Source organism: Pygocentrus nattereri, chromosome 11 (assembly GCF_015220715.1).
Source record: "Pygocentrus nattereri isolate fPygNat1 chromosome 11, fPygNat1.pri, whole genome shotgun sequence".
In the NCBI taxonomy this organism is placed as follows: domain Eukaryota; kingdom Metazoa; phylum Chordata; class Actinopteri; order Characiformes; family Serrasalmidae; genus Pygocentrus; species Pygocentrus nattereri.
The window spans coordinates 31,182,489-31,204,595 of record NC_051221.1 but is presented as its reverse complement, the minus strand read 5'-3'; the positions used below and the strand labels follow the sequence as shown (position 1 = coordinate 31,204,595).

The 22,107-nt window shown below is 38.3% G+C and overlaps 1 protein-coding gene across 2 annotated transcripts; it reads right to left on the bottom strand.

Annotated features, from left to right (window-relative positions):
* Window positions 1-625: 625 nt before the first annotated feature.
* On the bottom strand, window positions 626-21,112 carry ppm1h (protein phosphatase, Mg2+/Mn2+ dependent, 1H). 2 transcript variants are annotated; one of them, XM_017701168.2, is made up of 10 exons: window positions 20,496-21,112; window positions 16,740-16,926; window positions 15,846-16,205; window positions 14,538-14,650; window positions 14,121-14,205; window positions 12,827-12,945; window positions 10,677-10,740; window positions 7,423-7,530; window positions 3,256-3,407; window positions 626-2,246 (listed from the first exon to the last, which is right to left on the bottom strand). In XM_017701168.2, the coding sequence occupies exons 1-10, from the start codon at window positions 20,723-20,725 to the stop codon at window positions 2,090-2,092; spliced, it is 1,575 nt and encodes a 524-aa protein (XP_017556657.1). In that variant the 5' UTR covers window positions 20,726-21,112; the 3' UTR covers window positions 626-2,089. The 2 variants fall into 2 exon arrangements, with proteins under 2 accessions (XP_017556657.1, XP_017556655.1); XM_017701166.2 differs by having other exon boundaries at window positions 15,846-16,208; window positions 20,496-21,110.
* Between the last annotated feature and the right edge of the window lie 995 nt (window positions 21,113-22,107).

Genomic DNA, 22,107 nt, shown 5'->3' with positions numbered 1-22,107 from the left:
GTTTCTCATCACTCAAGACAAGTCTGGACTTAGCTTCTTTAGTCCTTCACTGGAGCCCCTTCTGTGATATAGGTCTGTTTTGGGTGACACTTAAATGACTAGTTAGCTACATCTGCCCCATAGCTCCAGTGCAAAACGAAATGTTTTTTGATTAGTTGACTACATTTCGGGAAAGAGTTGAAAAGCTACATTTAAAAAAAAAAAAAAAAAAAAATTTGGTGAACCGTCCCTTTAAAGAGGCCACACAGCCTAAGTGACAGGTCTTCCATGGGAGAATTCCTCACAGCCCCTCCTTTAGGCCTCTCCTTCAGTAAGCATGTGGATGACCTTGAGGGCCCATCCTCCCATCCTCCTACACTTAGTGCTCACTGTGCTCAGGGACTGTGCGTGTGAGAGAGTGATGATAATGCCAACGCTGATGGCACACACTCTGTCTTCTCATGCCAAATGAGTCTTGTTGTAGTCACACTCGGGCTGTGCTGACCAGATGGCCTCTCTCTTGGGAGTGTGTTGGTGGTGCCCAGCAGATCACACAGCTCTGCTCTGAGATCACCCACTCATACCTCTCTTCAGGCAATGCAGTGATGAATTGAAAACAGTGCAGTGTAGATATTTTTTTTTATTGTTAAAATACTAACGTGACCACACCTTTTAGAGCAGGACTGGCCTTCATTTTTCCTTTTCACTTTTCTAGTGCTGTTCTGCTGAGATAAGTCAGATGTTAGTGCAATCAGTCTAGTTCAGTAATGCAACATTAGAAAACTACTTTGGGAAAAGCTACTGTTACGGTCACTGATTCTCACCCGAGTTTTACTAAATAATTTGGTATGACCTCGAAAGCGTCTATTAGCCACTGAAGGTAACTAGCCAGCATGCTGGGTGACTCTGCCTCTGATGATCCTTTTTAAGACATAAGCAGTAAAGTTTCTATGAATTAAGTTAGGATTACATGATATAGATAAATGCATAATTGCATTGTGTTTTGCCATAGAGCTAAAATACATTGGTTATTTGTAACACAGCTTAGCAACTGGCCTGTATTATTGTTGGACCAATGGAAAATGTTCAGTGATTGGTTAGAAGCTCATTTGAATATTGAAGACGTCTGTGATATCAGAAATATTAAGGCTGCTGTTGTGATAACTAACAAATAGCACATTGTGGAGCCCGACATACAGTAAAACCTGTCAGAGCTGGAGAGCACAGTAATAATTCAAAGGTTTCCCGGTAGTGCAAGCACAGTTGAAAATGTCTGTTCTGTTTTTCGAGTTTATTGGACTGTAGTATCATTATTAGAAACGCATGATCGAATCTTATGTGCTTCTTCAGTACTTACAATACCCCAGGCATAATGGAAAGATAATGTAAAAAAAAAAATTAAATAAATAAAATAAATCAAATTAAAGCTGCACGGAGTTTCGCATCTTGCATGGAACGTTTACATCAATAAATGACCAGAAACAAGCAAAAAGTCTTTACGTCTCTCATCCTAGACCACAATTCCTACATATGTACAAAAATGCTCTTCAGCTTTGTGCTGTTGGAAAACACACACACTGAAATGTGGACCCCCAGAGCATATGAGAGAGCACACATCGTGGATGGGAAGTTAGTCCCCCGCCCCCCACCCCCAAATACATCTCTAAATTTATTTACACCAGTTCTCAGTTCTCATTAAAATCTAGTTATCCAAATCTCAATAGTTTCCCTTTGTGTTCCATTCACAGAATGGACAAGAGGAAAGAGACAAAATCATGTGTTAAGAGAATAAATAAACAGAAGGCAATAGGAAGACTTCAGCACAACCAGGCTGTGAGCAGTAGCTTTTGAACTATATATTAGGAACTGGTTGTTGAGAATAGCAATTGTAGAACACTGACATATGAAGTCCTACAGTTTGTCAAACTTTAAATTTATGGTTAATCTACTGTGACCTCCAGTGAGGAGTCAGAAGTCTTAAGACAGCTCTTGTGATAGCTCTATATCTTCAAAGCCTTGGGGCCAGCGCAGGCCATTCCGAACGGCTCTATGATGATGAGTCAGGGGAGCTCTTCGCTTCCTCCTTTACTGTTCCTTGGCTCTCCATTGGTCATCTTGGCTGTGGTGGTCTGTTTCCAAACATTAGAGGAATGATGTAAACAGATATGTCATCACCAGAGCCCAGTCTGTCATTGGCTATCCTCCAGCCTCTGTCACTCAGCACTCCTCTGGCTTTCATCACCAAGTCTTGGGCTGCCATAGTATACCTGAATGACCGGGGGGAGATAGAGAGTAGCTGCTAAAGAGACTGTCATACATTATATAGGGCACATTATGTGCTTAGGCAGTATTGTAGCATAGTTTATATAAGCAATTTTTACCACTCTGGCACTGTAAAGACAAAGCAGAAGGCATCATCTTTCCAAACAACCAGAAACAGAGCAGTGACATCTCCTTAGATATTTCCTTAGCATGCTTAGATAAAAAAACTTTAATTGCTCAACACTTTAGGACCTTGGAAAAGGCCAACATTGCTTATTACTTGACTAACATGGTCAATGGTCTTCTTGCCAAATCATTGTACTTTCCCTGTTTGAGAAACTAGCATAGCTGGTCACCATCAAAACCAGCATGTGCTGTGTGTTGGATGCTGGTGAGCAGCGATGGAAAATATTATGCTGATCACCACCAAAACCATCATATCTTGTGCTTTGGATGTTGGTATGCTGGTCAACCACAAGCACCAGACCAGGAAAAACCAGTGTAGTGGGTAAAACTTTTGATCTCTACGCTGTAAACTGTGTTCAATCCCTCGCCTGTATAAGCACCCAACGCTATACCAATAAGTCATTATTAGTCACTCTGGATAACAGAATCTGTCAAATGTCATAAGTGTAAAGTGTAAGTGTGGAAACCAGCATGAGATTCATGCTGTCTAAGCTGTTTTTTCCACCAAGGTTAACTAACATCAATCAGTAGCCAAACTGCTGTACTTGGCTAACATCAGTCTGGTTTTCTTGCCAAACTACTGTCTACTGTTCATTCAGGCTGCATCTGATTAGCTGCCCGGGTTATTTAGTAAGGTGGTTAATTTAGCATCTATACATTTGATATAAAAGTGTAATAACTGATTTACTTTTTTTTGTACACAAATGCACAACCATGCTCTAAGAGACTACTGATGCCTTAATTTAGCTTGGGTCAGCCTTTCAGGGCATGCTGGATATTTACTCTTGTGATCTGCTTTAGCACTGTTTCCCACACTTAAGAACTTGCCTGTGATGGTCGTCAGGGTCACAGTTTCCAAGGAAACTAGCAACTGCCTCAGCCACTTCCTGGTTGGAGAGAACGTCCCATAATCCATCTGTTGCCATAACCATGACATCATCAGCTCCATGCTCAAACTGCTCCAAGTTGTACACTTTCACCTAGACACCAAAACAAAACAAGACCTTTATGTGCATCAACTTTCTTTTCAGATAAATGCAAATGTTGTGCTGTAGTTTGACTGGGTGATGATGCTGGTTGCGAACAAGAACTGAGGCTCTGTGCATCACTAAGTTTTGTAAAGATCACCCTTTAATCCAAATGCTTGAAGTATATTTTTGGTTAAAATTTCATTTGTTTTCACTGTCATAGCACACTTTTCATTTCCTTACTGTTTGTCAGAGCCATAACAAATACATTTTCCAGGATCAAGTTTCTTCATTAGCCTCTTCAAAAGCTTATATTGGCTTCATTTATGCAAATCATACCACCATACACTACAACCTCAGCACAACATAATTCACCAAAGCATTGTGTTTTTTGGAATGTAGATCAGTGTCATCCCAGTATGGACAGTTAAGGGTTTAAGAAAGACTATCGAATCTTTATTCTAACTGTATTGTGTCTACAGTGAATTATCCTTACTGTCACTGCACTTGTTTACTTCATGCACACGAGGGCTAAAAAAGATTTGATTCTAGATGTGGGATTTGTATCTGAACTTTTTTTGCTGTATTACTCAACCTGAAGACAAAGAAGTGCCAATGCCTGTAAAGTAGACAGTGATGAAAAAGAAAACTTAAAACATCAACACATGGGAGTATAAAGATAGTGTTAAAACTGGTATAAAGCTAAACTGTAATGAAAAGCAACACTTTCACATTTACAAATGGTTCACATGAATAATTCTTAGTAGCAGTAATAATAAAAATAGTAATAATAATACTACTACTACTAAAAATGCTTTAATTGTGTAGCACATTTAATACACATAATGTAGCCTAGAGGGTTTCACAGAGGGTTAAAAGATGAAAAGAATCCAAAATCTAAATACAAGCTACTAAACACAGCAAGAACATGGTAACATTCAATAAAAATAAGAAACATGAAATCAAAATAAGATCCAGCTTCTTGCTCCACAATCTGGTCTGAGAATATCAGCCGATACCATTTTTTTTGGGGGGGATTAAAAAAATGTGAATGTCTGCATTTAAATGTGATATTCTGGACTGATATGTTTCTTTTTTTGGTCCTAATTTTTCAAAATGTCCATTTTGTTGTAGTTTAGTAGTATGTTTAATACTGGCTTATGATCAAATTTGAATGAATGACCTGATGATTTGGCTGCAAGTTGCCTTAATATTTTGCACTAAAACTACCTTTTCATATGTGCATAATAATGTGTCCTCTGAACAGATATGTTTGTTTTTTGTTCAGTTATGTGATACATGTGATAAATTATTTAATACAACTATTTATATTGTCTTCACATTTTTTTAATATTGCTCTAATGCATGCAGTAGCTCCACCTTTCAATTGATTCAACACACTACTGATGCAGTTCATGCAGACATACATTACGCTGCCGTTTACCAGCTAATATCAGAGTTAATTTTTTTAAAGGTACATTTTATTTTCTTTTTCTGTCCACTGGTACCTGCCACTGACTGCCATGTTTTGAAGCTACTGCTGAGCAAAAATGGAAATAACTAACATTTATTTTGACAACTGTGTTCCCACCATGATTTATCATATTTTGTTTTAACGGCAAAAACGTTTATCCACTTCATGTTAACTTCTTGTTGTTGGTTATGTGAAATTTCTTGTACAAAACATGTGGATGGAAACTTACTGTTATTGTTTTATTTAAAATCCACAGCCAAAACAACAAAAATGTATGACTGTACTTAGAGACCTGCCCAAAGAACCTGCCCAAAAAAGCTCTGGCAGAAGGAGGAGGGGATTCTTAAGATTAAAAACTTAGAGAAGCTAAGCTTTCCTTATCTTTGTATGCTTGAACTGTGGCTGAACTCTGCACAACTGTGAATTAAAGATCAAGAGAGCTTCAGAAGATTTCACAGGCGCAGCACAGAGAGACTGCCATGCCGTCAGGGGCTGCAGTGCCTGAAGAGAAGGCAAGTAGAGTTCAGCTGTTTAAAAGTGAACATGCTGAAAGAGGCTGCCAAGTTCTTTCCGCTCACAATGATGGGATAGCTAACAAGAACATAATGCCAACATCCTGACAACCAACAACCACATAGAGTGTGAGCATGTTATACTTTTTATATAATTGTATCAGGGCAAAAAACACACCTTAAATTTAGATTACAGTTACATTTTAACCAGGGATGCACAATGATATCAGAATCATATCAGTATTTTGCTTAAAAAATGATCAGCACTGGACAGATGTTTAGATTTGGCCAATATTTTGAACCAATATTTGATGACATACACTATATTTCCCAAATTATTCGCTCGTCTGCCTTCACACACACATGAACTTGAGCAACATCCCATTCTTCATCCATAGTGTTTAATATGATGTCGGCACACCCTTTGCAGCTATAACAACTTCAGCTCTTCTGGCAAGGCTTTCCCCAAGGGTTAGGAATGTGTTTATGGGAAATTTTGACCATTCTTCCAGAAGCACATTTGTGAGGTCAGACACTGATGTTGGAAAGGAGAAGGCCTGGCTCGCAGTCTCCGCTCTCATTCATCCCAAAGGTGTTCTATTGGGTTGAGGTCAGGACTCTGTGCAGGCCAATCAAGTTCTTCCACACCAAACTCGCTCATCCATGTCTTTATGGACCTTGCTTTGTGCACTGGCGCACAGTCATCTTGAAACAGAAAGGGGCCATCCTCAAACTGTTCCCACAAAGTTGGGAGCATGAAATTGTCCAAAATTTCTTGGTCTGCTGAAGCATTAAGAGTTCCCTTCACTGGAACTAAGGGGCGAGCCCAACTCTTGCAACTCCTCTACTGGCGGCGCTTTACACCACTTCATTTAAAGCTTTGCATTGTGCTTGGTGATGTAAGGCTTGGATGCAGCTGTTTGACCATGGAACCCATTCCATTCTCTCTATGCACTGTTCTTGAGCTAATCTGAAGGCCATATGAAGTTTGGAGGTCTGTAGCTCTTGAATGCAGAAAGTTGGCAACCTCTGCGCACTATGCGCCTCAGCATCCGCTGACCCCGCACTGTCATTTTACATGGCCTACCACTTCGTGGCTGAGTTGCTGTGGTTCTCAATCACTTCCACTTTGTTATAATACCACTGACAGTTGACTGTGGAATATTTAGTAGCAAGGAAATTTCACAACTGGACTGCACAGGTGGCATCCTGTCACAGTACCATGCTGAAATTCACTGGAGATGGACCTCCTGAGAGTGACCCATTCTTTCACAAATTCTTTCTAGATTCTTTCACAGATGTTTGTAGAAGCAGTCTGCATGACTAGGTGCTTGGTTTTACACACCTGTGGCCATGGAAGTGACTGGAACACCTGAATTAAATTATCTGGATGGGTGAGTGAATTCTTTTGTCAATATAGTGTATATATTGTACTCTTGAAGAGCTGAACGTTTAAGCTAAAATGTCTATAGTTTATTTTTTTCACTGCATTTGTAACATTATAGCAATAAGCTAACTGGATTTAGTACCATTTACTGGATTTATAAACATTTATGCATTGGACATCAGCATCACCCCTCAATTCCCATATTGGTGTATGAAAAAATGAATAAAAACAGGGAAAACATTAGCAATAAGGTTTTGATATGATATATGAAATATAATAATACCTCATGTGCAATACTTGTTGTGGAATATTCCATGTACAATCCTTAAATGTCATATCCTATAATATAATATAATATATAATATAATATAATATCCTAATAGTGTAAAGATTATTTTGCTTTTTTATTGATAATGTTTATATTGTTCATTTTTTGTGAAGGACAGAGTTTATATTTTTACTGTTAGTTTATTTTTATATATTTCGTATATATGGTAATAAGTAACAAACTGTACTTTGCTTTGCTAATTCTCTTCTTGTTACTCTTTTCTTGAATGTCTTGCTATCCCTTTACTGCTGTAGCTGCACTGGAAATTTCCCCTGTGTCAGGACTAATAAAGGATTATCTTATCTGAAAGGGAAGAGTTATCCTACCTCTGGGCAGTTGGAGAGAAAAGGTTTGATGGAGATATCCGTGCCATGAACCTTTAGATCGTGGTCACCAAATCCCCTTGTAACACCAATGGTGGCCATCACTCGTGCCTGCAACCAAAAAAAAAAACCACTTAAAATTCCAAACTCATTACTTCACCAGTTATAATCTCATCATTTATTACCTAATTTAATTGAAAGTACATAATAAGCTCTAACAGAAGCTACTTTGGTTAATGTCCTTACACTGAACCAGAGTCTAACACACTTGATTTAATAAACCTGACATGGCTTTCTTGCTCTTTCACTATGTTTTCAGCCCTCTTCTCCTTATCCACCTTTTCTTTTGTTCTTCCCCTCAGAGCGCTCTCAACTTTATTCTTATCAGTGTGCTCTATGCTCCTTGTATGCCTCCGCATGCTCATAGCTAAGGAGGGTAAAGAGTTCACTGCAACCTTATCAAACGCAACATGAGAGGAGAAGGAGGACTACGGAGGCACCAAAGAGAGAGCCGAGCAGATGCTTAATGTGTGTAATATGCACGGTAGGATGCGTGCATTTACACTGATCTACAACCAGCTTCCTCCACTCTAATTCTTTATTTATGCATTGAAACAGCTGCTGCAAAACTGGTCTGAGGTCAGAGAAAAGAATCCAAATCTATGAAGAGCTGCGAAAGGTCCTCAGGCGAAAAAGAAAAGTATCCTGAGATGTTTGGCTCATTATTGGGTCTGGCAGGTTCCCCGGTGGGCTTTGAAGTGCTTTGACGTTCCACTAGGGCAAAGCCAAGTTGTGATATCTGCACCACCTCTCTTGCACTTCAACACTTCAAAGAAAGTGATGTATAATTCCTCTGCTGGGACCCACTACACTGTTTTTTTTTCTTGTTTAAAGGAAAGTTTCACCAATATACTGTCTCAGTGTGTAAACAATAGTATAACAAGTATAATTTATACATTCACACTACACTGAAAAAGGTGACTCTTCAAGGGTTCTTTAGTGAAAACAATCGTTTTGTATGAATTACATTTACAGCATTTAGCAGATACTCAAACATATGTATGAAACCATCTGCATGCTTAAATGGTTGTTTGCATGTTGAAATTGATCTTCAGATTGATGAAGAATGTGTTGTATTTGGTTCTATAGAGAACCTTTTTGAAAAGGATTCTATATAGCACCCAAATAGGGTTCTTCTACTGTTGCAATGTCAAGCTTGAAACAATAGAAGACCCTTTTTGGTGCTATATAGAGTGTCTTTCTGAAAGAATTTTTTAAGAACCATCTTTTTTTAAGAGTGTAGTATGAGTTTGGTCTTATAAACTCAAAACTCACTTGCCAGACGAGGTTTTTTGGACATGCACTTGCTATATGATGCAACTTCATGAAACCAGGCAATAGCTGCCTCTTACTTTGAAAGGTAAGGCTGAATAGGTGGATATACTGTTATATATAAATTTACTTCTTTTTTATCGAGAGAACAGGCTCTGTTAACACCAGGAAAAGTAGATTTTTTTGCTTACATTTACCCAGCCATTAATATCATGCCAATTGCAGCAGAAAATGTTGGATGGCATATCAGAGGAAAAAAGAACAAATGTGATCCTAACTTGTAACAAATCTATCCTGAAACAGTATCTCTGCCTGAGGAATAGTAGAGTGTTTGAGTATGATAGTCTACTTTTAGATGATCATCTTAAGTGCTTCAGTTAAAAGTATGTAGTAGATTTTAAAAACAAGATATTGTCTTTAAAAATATATATATACAAGATATCTGTAATGGAAAAGAAAAAGTGGCGTTGTGCCATCTCTACTCTTAAAAGGCTAACGTTCTACAGTGTTCTTGCACTTTTACATGGCATCCAACTTCTCTTTATCCATTACTGTGGTTTTACTGTGCCTTTAAGACTGATATATGCAAATGAACTCTGTTCTAATTTGCTGTCCTGTATTGTCTCATTCAAAATGCAGTCCAGGCTGAAAACCTTGTGCAGAGCTAAACTGCTGTAGGCATAATAGGTGTAAATGGGTTGTTGTGTTTTTTCACATTACAAAAAAAATGAATGGAAAACAATGTTTGTATGTTTTGAAACATCAGCAATGCTCCTACTACTAAGCATTTTATTTAAAAACATTTTTTTTCTGTGGAATGGGCGGTGATATTCTTTGACCTTTACATGTTTTTCTGTTAGCGTCATGAGCCATTCTTTCTTATATCATATTTTGTTTTTTATTTTGGTCTTCTCAGATTCACTGCAGTAATTACTGTTGAGTTATAAGCCAGGACACACACATCCAACAGGACGAGACAATTGTAGCATTAATTTAAAGACACGTTTATCCGTGTCTTTAAGTTTTATAGTTTTGGATGCTGACAGTTTTAAAAATGTCAACAGTTCACTTTTAGAGCACAGTTTTAGAAAACTACATCATTTAAAAGGTAACGCTACTTATTTTTATGACCAGCCAACAAGAACTAACAAATGAAAGAAATGGTGTAGCAGATAAAGAGAAGAAAATCGAATCCACTTAATAATCCAATCATAATCGGATTTTAGACGTGATCTGATTATTGAAGTGGTCATGTAAACAGTATACTCAGCATATTCTTAGATTAAGGCTGTTATCAGATTTCTAGAAATCTGCCCCAGAAGTAGCAAGCAGCATTTAGCACAGCATCCACAAGATGGCAACAAAACACTTTTGGAGTGACTCTGACACCAAATACATGTTAAGCAAAATGAAGAATTTGAATATTCTTCCTCTTCTAGATGAAGTATAACTTACACTTTATGGTAAAGTGAATCAGTGTTAAAAAATGTTTACATATGCCTTATTCTGTTACCTTACTGGCTGGTTGCAAAAGCTAAAATCTGATTATTACTTGACTCATGCAGACCCAGAGTTTCCCCATTATATAAGTGCAAGTAATCATGTTGAACGAATTACTGACAAAATCTGATCAGATCATTAAGTGCATGTAAATGCATTTGTTGTTGTATAACTGCAGCGCTTAAAGTTACAGTAATAAATTCACAAAAGGGATGGCACTCCAACGAAGAAACCAAATCCCTAACCAAAACTATTATATGCTGATTAGGATACAAACCGAACTAAAATACATGAAAAACATAAATTACTGACTGGTGTAGTTTGAAGATTTAGAAACTGTCACATTAAACCATAATTCTACATCCTTTCAGTCTGGACACTTGGATTTGGTTACAGCACTCAGTCTACAGTGTTCTCACACTCACCTTCTTCCCCTCTCCAAACACCAGAGGAAACTTCAAGTCATCCTCCTGAACAGTTTTATATGCCCTGCACACAAAACAGAGATAACATCAAAGAGTTTATTTTACAAAATACAGTGCAGAAAACTCCCCCTTCATAACAACCGCGCACACATATGGACCCACCAAACACATTTCTGTATGCATGAATGTCTCATGCATGTCTTTTTGCACTGATCTTGGACTCGTTTAGCCTGTGTAAAGTGTAAACAGAAGGCAGTTAATCTAGTTAATCTCAGTAGATCTTTCACATCAACAAGGCATTTTCATCCACACATCTGCCACTCACTGGATATTTTCTCTTTTTCGGACTGTTCTCTGTAAACCCTAGAGATGGTTGTGTGTGAAAATCCCAGTAGATCAGCAGTTTCTGAAATACTCAGACCAGCCCGTCTGGCACCAACAACCACGCCACGTTCAAAGTCACTTAAATCACCTTTCTTCTCCATTCTGATGCTCGGTCTGCACTCCAGCAAGTTGTCTTGACCACCTCTACATGCCTAAATGCATTGAGTTGTGGCCATGTGATTGGCTGATTAGCTATTTATGTCAACCATACACATTGTATTGTACCTAATAAAGTGGCCAGTGAGTATATGTATGTATATATTGATATATGATATTTACAAGTATTGTAGTAAATATCATATTTAAGTTAAGGGAGTTGCTGAGAAATAAATGCAAATTTGGAGATCACAGCTGAAATCTGGCTGCTCCTCTGGCCACTTGAAGAACACAGTGTTTCATGCCAGCAGGGCATCTGTCTGTAGTGCACAGGACATCTGTCTATATACACACTACATATGTATATATACAGAGCATAATTTATTATATATAATAATAATCATAATCATAATCCTTGAAATATTAAGTAAAATATCTAAAAATACCATTTCTGGTGTGTAGATTATGAAATGTACATCTACATAATATGTTAGTATTATGTATAAAATAACACAAATAATATAACAAGTAATTCCAAACTCTTGAATGGTAGCGTGTATTTTCTCCTGATACAGCTTACTGGGATCTAGATCACCTCTCTCTCTCTCTCTCACTCTCTCTCTCACACACACACACACAGTGCGTCCAGCACTTTAACACAGTTCCACACATCACTCATAGCAGCCCCTCGTCTATACAGTTACTCTCACTATCTCACCTTCCTGTCGAGGGAAAGAGGGGATGAAAATGACAGAGGGCAAAATCACAACACACAGCCTTCTCCAGGAGTCCTTAGTCAGTTGTTACATTCCAAGAGCACAGTACATTACACACAGAGCACACACACAAAATGAGCTACAGAACCAACTACAATACAGGAATGATTATTGTCTCTATTCATTTCTCTTACATTGAAAATTCAAGTCAGACACACAATTAGTAGTCATTTATTTTAAACTATTTGAATATTGTATCAGATAATTTATTCTTGAAGATGATTTCGATTAGAGCTCAGCAACTCTCCTCATTATGATCCATTATAAATGGGTTAAAAAGTACTAAAAATTGACAGTTGAAGCAAAGTAAGTAGATTTTCAAAGTCTTCAAGCTTACAAACTTGTTCAGAATTCCTGTTGGAGATACAGTAGCTTCCCAGTGATTTGTGTTTGTTATAAAACTGAGCAGTTCAGTAGAAAAGTCTGCTCAATGCAGCTCTCGGCTTCATTAATTACAAAAAAATACACTGAACCCTAAAGGATGCTCACAACTCTGAACTCATTTTATGCTAATTTTGTGCTTTGAGTGTTCTGAGATTAAACTTCATGATTTGCTAAAGTAATATTCTGTCCCACAAGGCAAACTTAGGCCTGCAATTATAAATGTTACATCAATTATTTTTAACCTTTTGTATTTTATGTTATTGACTTGGGTGTTTCTGAATATGATACAGTGATTTGCTGAGCTTTGAGAGATGGAGACATCAATTATAAGCTGTTTTAAATTCAGAATCAGAGAGCTAAAAGACAGAAAAAAAAATGTGAATCTGAAATCGACAAGTAGATGTAACAGACCCTGGTTAATATAATAATACACATTAATATAATAAGTGTAAAATACTCATCATTCTGAACCATCAGAAAGAGTGAATCCTAAAGCTGATGTCCACTTACCAGCCCTTCATGCTGTAGTCTCTGTATAGGATTCTCTTCCCCACCTCCTTCTTGCAAACTGTTCTAGGGAACTCCAAGTGTGTGAACTCATTCCCTAACAAGTGGGGCTGCATGTAAGCCTTGGAGAAAAAGAGGATGAGATAAGGACAAAGGAAGTCTTCTCATCTGCTTCAACATAGACAATATCTTTTTACTCCAGAGGCAGACTGAATGATGTTGGGTAAAAAAAGTACTAATAATAGCTAAGTAATAATTCAACAATTAAATATGTTTGCAGGGTTAATATAAGTTTAAACAAGCTTGCTAACTTTCAAGACAGTTAACAATAAGGTACTGCAGGACATTGCAGGAGCCAGGCTTCCAGTCTGTGGGTCCTGCAGTAATTTCAGGGTTTCATTGTTTTGGACAGCAAGTACTGGAAACATTCTGTATAAACTGACTGATATAAAACTCAAAGGTGGATCTTTTTACTGCTAGATGATGGAGTGCATTTCATGGAAAATGTAAAGTTAATCTGCCATGGAGACATTGTAGAAACAGAAGACAATTATCAACACAAAACTATGAGTCAAGCAGTCTGAACAACAATAACAGAGATCAGGCATTCTCTTCTGTACCACTGATGTGATTTTCTGGCTTTCAAGTGGTTCCGTTTGAGCTCCATGTGGCTGATTTTGCCTGTATTGAGAGTAAGCTACAGCTACCTAGTACTGCTGGACTTCCCAGTCACATAGCTCAGGAGATATTCTCTTGTGTGAGTACTCTATCAGTTCAACCCACGACCCAGTTACAGCATCTGAATGTTCTTGCCAGCTTGCCTATTCACAAAACCAATAGAAATGAAGACTTACCTGCTGTTCATCTGTGAGTAATTAGAAATGATATGATATTCTTTATAATCATGAGTACAGGCTTTCACCTATTGAGAACAACAAGCTATTTTCATTCATATTATCCATATCATTTCATCCATCTCATGATAAATTCTGTTCACGTGATGTCACTGCACAGGAACAACTCACTTTAATTCTAATAATTAGCAGAACAAAGCAATGATTTAGTTTATTGAAACTGACTTCTAAATGAATTAATCCATAAAATTCTTGCAGTTATTAACAGCGCATTCTCTTCTTTTAAGTCTTGGTTTTTCGAATCAGCTGTCTGATAGTCCTGTCCGACTACAAAATGTCTGGATAACATTAGTTAAACTCCTACAAACTGACCTTTAAGAACCGCTTAAATAAAGAAGGATTTGGCAAGGAATTCTGAGCTGACTGTAAGCTTATGGTCTCACCAAACACTGAATTCTCTGTCTCTCCGACTCTGGAGTGAAGGCACTTGACATGGGAATGATCTCTCCTCCTCGCACAATAATGGCCCTGGCAAAGAAACAGAGTACACTGAGCAGGAAGAGATCACTAAACTCTTTCTTCGCTTGGTGCAAAAGGCTGTTACATGCATAAAATAAGGTTTTCACTATGCTAGATAAAGAGAATGTTTATATTCTGGATATGGCCCTCATACACTGAATATGAATCACCTTTGAACTGTGTTGTAGGACATGCACCACTTTATTGCCAGAACATGAACCAGACATAAAACTACACTTTTACCCTTCACTGCGACAACTGTGTGAAAACATGCTGTGACAACTTGTAATTCCATATCAGCAACAATGAGTGTGCATAATATCAAACAGAAGGGGTCTTACCTGCTGTCCCCTGCATTGGCCACAAAAAGCTTTCCCAACAAACAAACCACTGCCAAAGCTGTACAGCCTCCTGAGACATCATACACACTCCTCTCTCGGCCGATGTGTTTGTCCTGCAGGTACACGTGTTCCCATTAGAATGAAAAATATTAATGTATTAATATTAATTTATTATTAATATAAGAAAAAAAATATTAGCAAAGAATCATCAGAAAACTGAACACATGACCAGCCATTAACTGTTCAATGTACAGTATGTTCAAAATGAGAGTCTACATGGCTGCACATGATTCAAACTGTGTCTGCCATCTAGTGGCTGTAAATGAGCAACTACCACTTTCATTGATTAAGCAAAAATTAGATTTTTTGAAAGTTTGAACATGCAAAGTCAAATTACAGTGAAAATAACACATCAGATAACACACTAATACAGGGAATACCTCTTAACATACCTCTACAGGGAATAAACAAATGTAAAACATAACATATATGTTGTAATTATATGTCATAATTGTTGCACAGGCCATATTTTATGTTTCATTTTTTTTCTATATGTAAAGTTCAGCAAATAAAAACTAATAGTATATTACAATGTGCAACAGTGTGTTCTCCACAGAGGATGTGTTTATTTCCACTTAGAAAATGTCATTTGACCAGGAGTGCTCAAACTTTTGCACACAACTGTATGTACATCAGTTAAATTGTCCAAAGCCTACACATTTGTTATTAGTAGATAAATTAGCTTATTGATTCCATATCCATAAAGGTATATTTATTATGTATAATGCTTTAAAATAGTTTATGAACATTACCTTGTGATCAGGTTTTATAGATCATCAGAGCTGTCACTATGAATTTTATTCATAATTAAGTATTCTACTAGTTATTTTAATGGTTAGTTAAGTAATCAGACTTCTAAAAAAGGCCTAAATAGTAAAATATGCATGTTATTGTAACACTGAATCTACCTATAGCCTTTTAAAAAGTTCCAAAATACTTTATTGGAAAGTAGACAAATTAGAAGCCTTTAAAGAGAATTATATATGAACACTTTCTGACAAATAATATATAAAAATGAATATTTCTATCAGCCTCTTACTGTAAAACAGCCCAGTAGGAGAACCTAAAACATTCACTATAATCACGAAAACTGTTGTTTTCAATAAACTTTGATTTGACTTGACATCTAGTCATTGCCAATTTATCAAGAAGGTAAATTTAATCAATTATTTTTTTAATCAGGTAATTAAGTTCGATTGTGTAATCATGTCAGCTGTGCACCCTGTTATCTTCATTATTAAAACTCACCATCTCTTTGAATGCATTCTCGATTGCTCCGATCACAAGGCTCTCCTGCTTCACCTTCTTCTCCATGAAGAAGCGTGGAGCAACGGTGTTTGGAGAGCCTGGAGCCCCAGCGGCCCCCCGCAACGAGGCCGCCCTGGACAAAGATCGCTGAGACGACCCCCCAGAGGGGTGCAGGTGGAGGCTGTTCTCCTCACCCAGGCAGGTGGGGGGCTGGAGTGAAGGCTTCTGCAGGATCTCTAGCACACTCTGGAGCTGCTCCTCAATGTGCAGGTGTAGAAACTTAGAGGCAAAGACTGCAGCACCCGAACCAGCATGTCCATCAAACAGAGCCCAGTAGTGGAAGTACATGACCTCTTCTTCCTGCTTTACAAACACAGTAATAAGTTAGCACGCATACACTGAACATGTTAGATACAGTCAACCGAAAGATTATTCTACATTTTCTACTCACTATCACACAAAAACACATGTGTGTATGTGTGTATAACCTTCTCTGCTATTTTTTAAATAATTATTATTATTAAGTCACATAATGGGGAAATTTCACCTACACAATCTAACCTATCCATACAGTGAAACACCACATACATCCTAGGGAGTGAATGCACACTCTAGGGGGCAGTGAGCACACTTAGCCCATGACTGAGATAATGGGAAACTCCACAAACTCCAGAAAGGAGTCTGGATGGCCAGCTGGAGAATTTAACCCAGGGCCTTCTTGCTGTGAGGGGACAACATCACCCACTGCCATCCACAGCATTATTCTACCCTTTCTACCCATTAAAAAAAGAAATCACATCTAAGCATCTTTTTAGTGTTTTCCTTGATGCATAATGTTGTGTAATGGATAAAACAGGTGTGACAGTGGTGGAGATGAGCTGGGAATGCTCTCACAGTGTTTTCCAGACTTGTGAGTGAGTTCTCTCTGACTTCCAGGGCTTCTCCGCTGGGCAGTGAAGAGCGCCTCCTGGGGGTTGGAGTGTAGTTTGGGCTGGACAGGTCTGCAGGTCGTCTCCTCAGCTCCACCACCTCACAACAGGCCTGATCTTCATTCAGAGCACTCTTACCAGCATTAATCACCCTGAAGAACACAGAAGGAGAAAGTATTAACACTTAGCAAGATGGCATTCTCATTTGAAAAAGAAGGATTTGAAAAAGGAGAAAATGTGGTCAAAGCAGATAGGAAAAGGAAATTCTTTTTAAGGGAAAGCTTTTGTCCTCTCTGACCAAAATTTAGGAGCTACACTACACTAATGTGGGTGAAATAAACAAAATAACACTGTAATAAAAATACACTAGTTAAATGATGCCAGCCATAGAATTTTAAAAGCACAAATGTAATGTAAACATGAGAACATTTATCTACAGTTTAGGACCAGACGGTGAAACAACGCGCAACATTGTAGATGGGACTGTGTCAGTCCAGGCTGAAACACTCCTCATAAGTAGGGTAGGAAAGTGCTGTACGTTGAAAAGGGAGCTATATAAAAATGAAAATCTAGCTTTGTTTCCACTTCGGATCTGGAGTGGGAAGTGAATGGTAGATTTTGAAACTTTGACAATGTTTACATACTACATCACTTAATGGACATTTTAATTTACTACATGTATATTATTTCAGGGGCAGGTTTCCTCCTGTTTTTCTCTGGCACTATATCAATGAGCCCAGAGTAAAACACTGATCTACACAAAGGCATAAAACTGTCACTGGTGCAGTTCCCCTCTTGTCACTGGGGTGGTTCCCTCAAGGGTTCATCTCAGTACCTTTAGTATCCATTGAAATGATATTTTCTAAGCTGTATTGACTCCAAACACCTCACCAACAAACTACATCCTCACTGGTTAAAGAGAACGATTAAAGATGTTAGGAAATCAGAATTTTTTTGTTACAGTATGACAAGAAAACCAGCCATTTTTTTGTGATCAGCTACATTACAGCACATATGAAAGATAAACATTGTGGAATCTTATTTATTTCAACAGAAAAAAGAGAAGTCTGGCCTTTTGATGTTACACTTGCTCGCGAATGAAAACATTCGAAAAATGACTTCTACTCCACTGCATTGTAGTTATAGGGGAAGTGAAAATAGGGCCATTTCTGCTTATGACCCACAGCGTTTTACTGCACATCCCACAATGACCCAGTTGCTTCTGAATGATTTGCCAATCCCAATCTCTAACGTTCTGTCAGGAGATAAAGCCCTCAAGGACAGAGAGCTGCACAAATGCTGACTTCAATCTTCACCGTTCCATCTCAGTTTGATTCAATTAATACTGACAAGGCAGGTCAGATTACTTGTTCTGGGCTTCCTAGTTAAGACATTATAATGACTATACAGTGAAATGCGTTACACACTAGACCAAACAAGTATTTCTGTTAAGGCAAACACTGCAAGCTTCCCATCATGCAATTGCAGAAGCTATGACACACGTTACATCACTGTAGTGGACTGACTCAGCTGCATGACTGAGGAAACTGCTGATATAGATAATCAGTGGTCTTTGGCAGGGAAGACACAGTTTAATGATGTGGATGGAGAAGCAGTGAGGCCTCTTCCTCTGTGTGCATGACTTTGTACAAATTATCCATGATTTTTTGCAAGCCTGTATCGAGTAGCCGGCAGCAGTAAGCACACTGTGTCTGAACTGCTGCTCTGTCTGAAATTCTACTCTTCAGGGCTGGGTGTCCCAGAAGCAGATGAGTCTTAAATGATAGAGTGCACATCACACTGATTCTCAGATTAGTTAATAAAGCAATGTTATTCTTTTCTTTATTTTATTTGACTTTTTTACCAACACAACTGCAGCTGCAAAAGACATATCAGATATACAGTCGTATGCATGTTTGGGTCAATTTACACGTTTGATTGATTTCCAAAGTGAAAATAACAAATTTCTGCATAATGCACAATTACTGTTTATTTGATGAATTTTACATATTGGAAGCAAATGTGGCCTGGGCAAAAAGTATGATCTAATTTATTATTTTGATATTTTGAAGTTAAATTCAGCACATAAACAGAAGTTTTGAAAAATGTCAAATTTTGTTGTTCCCTGAAGGTAATCAGACTGTATGTGTTCAAACTTTTGTACATAACTGTAAGCCTTAGATTTTATGTGTACACTCATACTCTCACGTCAGGTCAATCAATGTATTGATCATCCACTGATAGCAACATCCCCCACAAAACTGTCTGACCCTGGCTTTTATACTGCAGAGTCTACTCTCTGCCTGTGAGTAGCTTGTTGGCACATAACATTGCTTTTAGAGCAGTCGAGTGTGAGGCACCCCGACACACCCTGGGAAGCTTTTTAATTGACTCCGGTATTGATGCAGGCTCCAAGGTCTAAAAGTGATTTTCAGCTCGATCCAGACAGAAACCTCCTGACCAAGGTACTGGACTATCAATGAAATTGAATGATGAGGTCACAGTTCAAACATGGACTCTCTGACACAGCCTTGCTGCATGTTGACAATCTTATAATGCTTAACTGTTGTTTTTATGTGCAAAGTAGAAGAGTATAAAGAGTCAGCGGATTGCTTGACAGTAAAGTACAGACTAGCAGTGAACACCTGGCCACACTATCCATAAGAGCAGGGATGCAACAATATAGGAACTGCTGATATCCAATATTTTGTATGTCCATATCTACCAATGCTGATAAAAATATCAATATGGTGTAGAAATCAGAACTAGACCCACCTGGAATAGCATTGCTGAGAAATGTAATATTTTGGCATACTAGCCCAGCTTCGCTTTACTGTTCTGCTCTTCTGAACAACAATAAATACGTCATCAAATATCAGTTTGAAATAGGGGACCTATTCAACCTGTGATGAACCTGTGATGCCTATAATAATAACAATAATAAAAAATAATATTAATCCTACAACTATCATAATTTTAATTTAACGTTTTACAATCTGAACTGCACTAAATCCATTTAAACAGATCTAGTTATACTGACATTGCATGTACTCATATAAAACATGTAGTTAGCCAGTGTTCTTTAAGTACTGACAATATCCACAATTTACTAAGAAAAGCACATTGAGACATAATTTGTCAAGAAACAGTAAAATATTATATTGCCCAGCCCTACATTAAAGCACTGGTCACACCTGAGTGGTATTTAAAAAAGCAATATCACTGTGATTCTGATATCACCATGCATCACTAAATAAGGGTTTATACGTGTATACAATTTATTAGCTGTGACACTATATTACAATAATAATGATAATTCCAGTATCTTTAAGCAAATTAGAGCTGTGATTAATAATGAATCATGAAGGTATAATACTGGATTTGTGTTTGTAAATGTATATATGATGGCACACAGACAAAAATGTCTATTCTGAACTACAAACACAGACTAATTCGTGTTTGTGCAAACCTGCCCGTACGGGGTGACTGGTGTGACTGTGTTTGCGGCTGTGATGAAGCCGGTGCAGGAGAGCAGAGATGCAGGATGGAGGGAGGAAGGTGGATCAGCTACACCGCGATCTGCAGTGGTTTATCTGGCCTGATCTCCTTCCCTAGACTGAACGTGTTGACTGAATGACCCTCCAAGCTCTGTGGGCTAATCGGCGCGTGCAGCAGCAGACACACAGTCACACCGTCACACAGTCGGCGTGTAGCTACTCACTCGGCGTATCCGGTGGACCAGTGCAGGCGGCTGGTCTCCTTCACGATGAGGATGGGTCGTGCGATGTGGTCAGCTGAACACTCCACCTCGTCTGGACTGAGGCCGAGGAAGTCCGGCCTGCAGTAAGAGAAGCGCAGCGGCAGGTCCGCGCGGGGCTCAGCGGCGCTCGCGCCAGAGGCCATCATACCGCCGATGATGGAGGAGACGGCGGAGCGCACCCGCGTGAGCATGACGAGGAAGAGGAGCGGAGAGAGAGCCGCAGTGCGGGGACTCACACACACTCACACACACACACACACACACACACACACACACACACACACACACACACACACACAGGTTTACACACCGCTAAAAGCCAGACGCCGCCTGCGCCTCATTCACTTCAGTTAAGGAAAGAAGGCGGAACTGGACTCCCACTGGACGCCGTCATGTGATAGACCTGCTGTAGTGTGTGTGTGTTTGTGTGTGTGTGTGTGTGTGTTTGTGTGTGTGTGTGTGTGTTTGAGCTGATAGCAGTAGGGCAGTGCAGAGGCTGTTAAACAGACCAGCAGCACGACCGTCACACTGAACTCTGTACAAGCATCAGGTCATTTATGAGCTTCATAGCCTCAAAAGCAGTTCGTGCCTGTAAAAGGTTATATAACATTATTATTATTATTATTATTATTATTATTATTATATCTTTGACATGCACCCGTTGTTACTGGTATTGTGCAAAACAAAAGGCAATATTTGTTTATAAATAAATGTAAAACATATAGACAACACTGTGTAAATGTCTAAGCCCGAAAAAAAATGTTTTGAACCATTTATTTCTGCAGTAAATGTGTTTTTTTCCAGTAAAATCATCATTTGGACCATTGAACAAACATCAGTCCCAGTTTAAAATACGAAGTGTTTAGAAACAGTTACGAATTCAGATCTTAGATATGTACAGTATTGTGTTATGATCTATTTAAACCCAATGCATTAACTGAGATAGTAATAAGCTAAATATATACAAAAATCAGCACTTTCTATTGGGAGGTGTCTCTCAAAACTCTAACCCCTAAATTTCAACTTTTGAAAATGATATTTTGTGTGTGTGTGTGTGTGTGTGTGTGTGTGTGTGTGGGTGTGTGTGTGTGTGTGTGTGTGTGTGTGTGTGTGTGTTGTGTGTTTTCAGTTTTGTTTTTAAATACATCTTTTGGATTTAATTTAAAGTGAAGTTGAAATATTTAGATTTATCCTTAGTTTATTTTAATTGAAAACTTTATTTAAGAAGCACTGTCTCTCATTTTCGAGACACTGCTGAGTTTACGTCCATAAATTCCTTTGTGTTTTGCTAAAAAATATTCATATTTATGGTTCAAAGCTGTGTTTGCTTGTCACGGCTTGGTTAGCACTGTTGAGTTCTGTTTACCACCAACTAACGTAGTCAGGTAGGGGACCTTCAAACATTTGTGCGCAGTGGACTGGCTGTGATTTCTAACAGCTGAGGGTGCAAACTAAAATGAAAAGTGGTTGCTGCTAATTTGCTCCCCCTTTGTTCTAGACACATTTGGCAGTGTCTTAATAGGTAATAATGGTAATCTTTTAACTTTAACATACATTTAGAATTGTTTTCTTG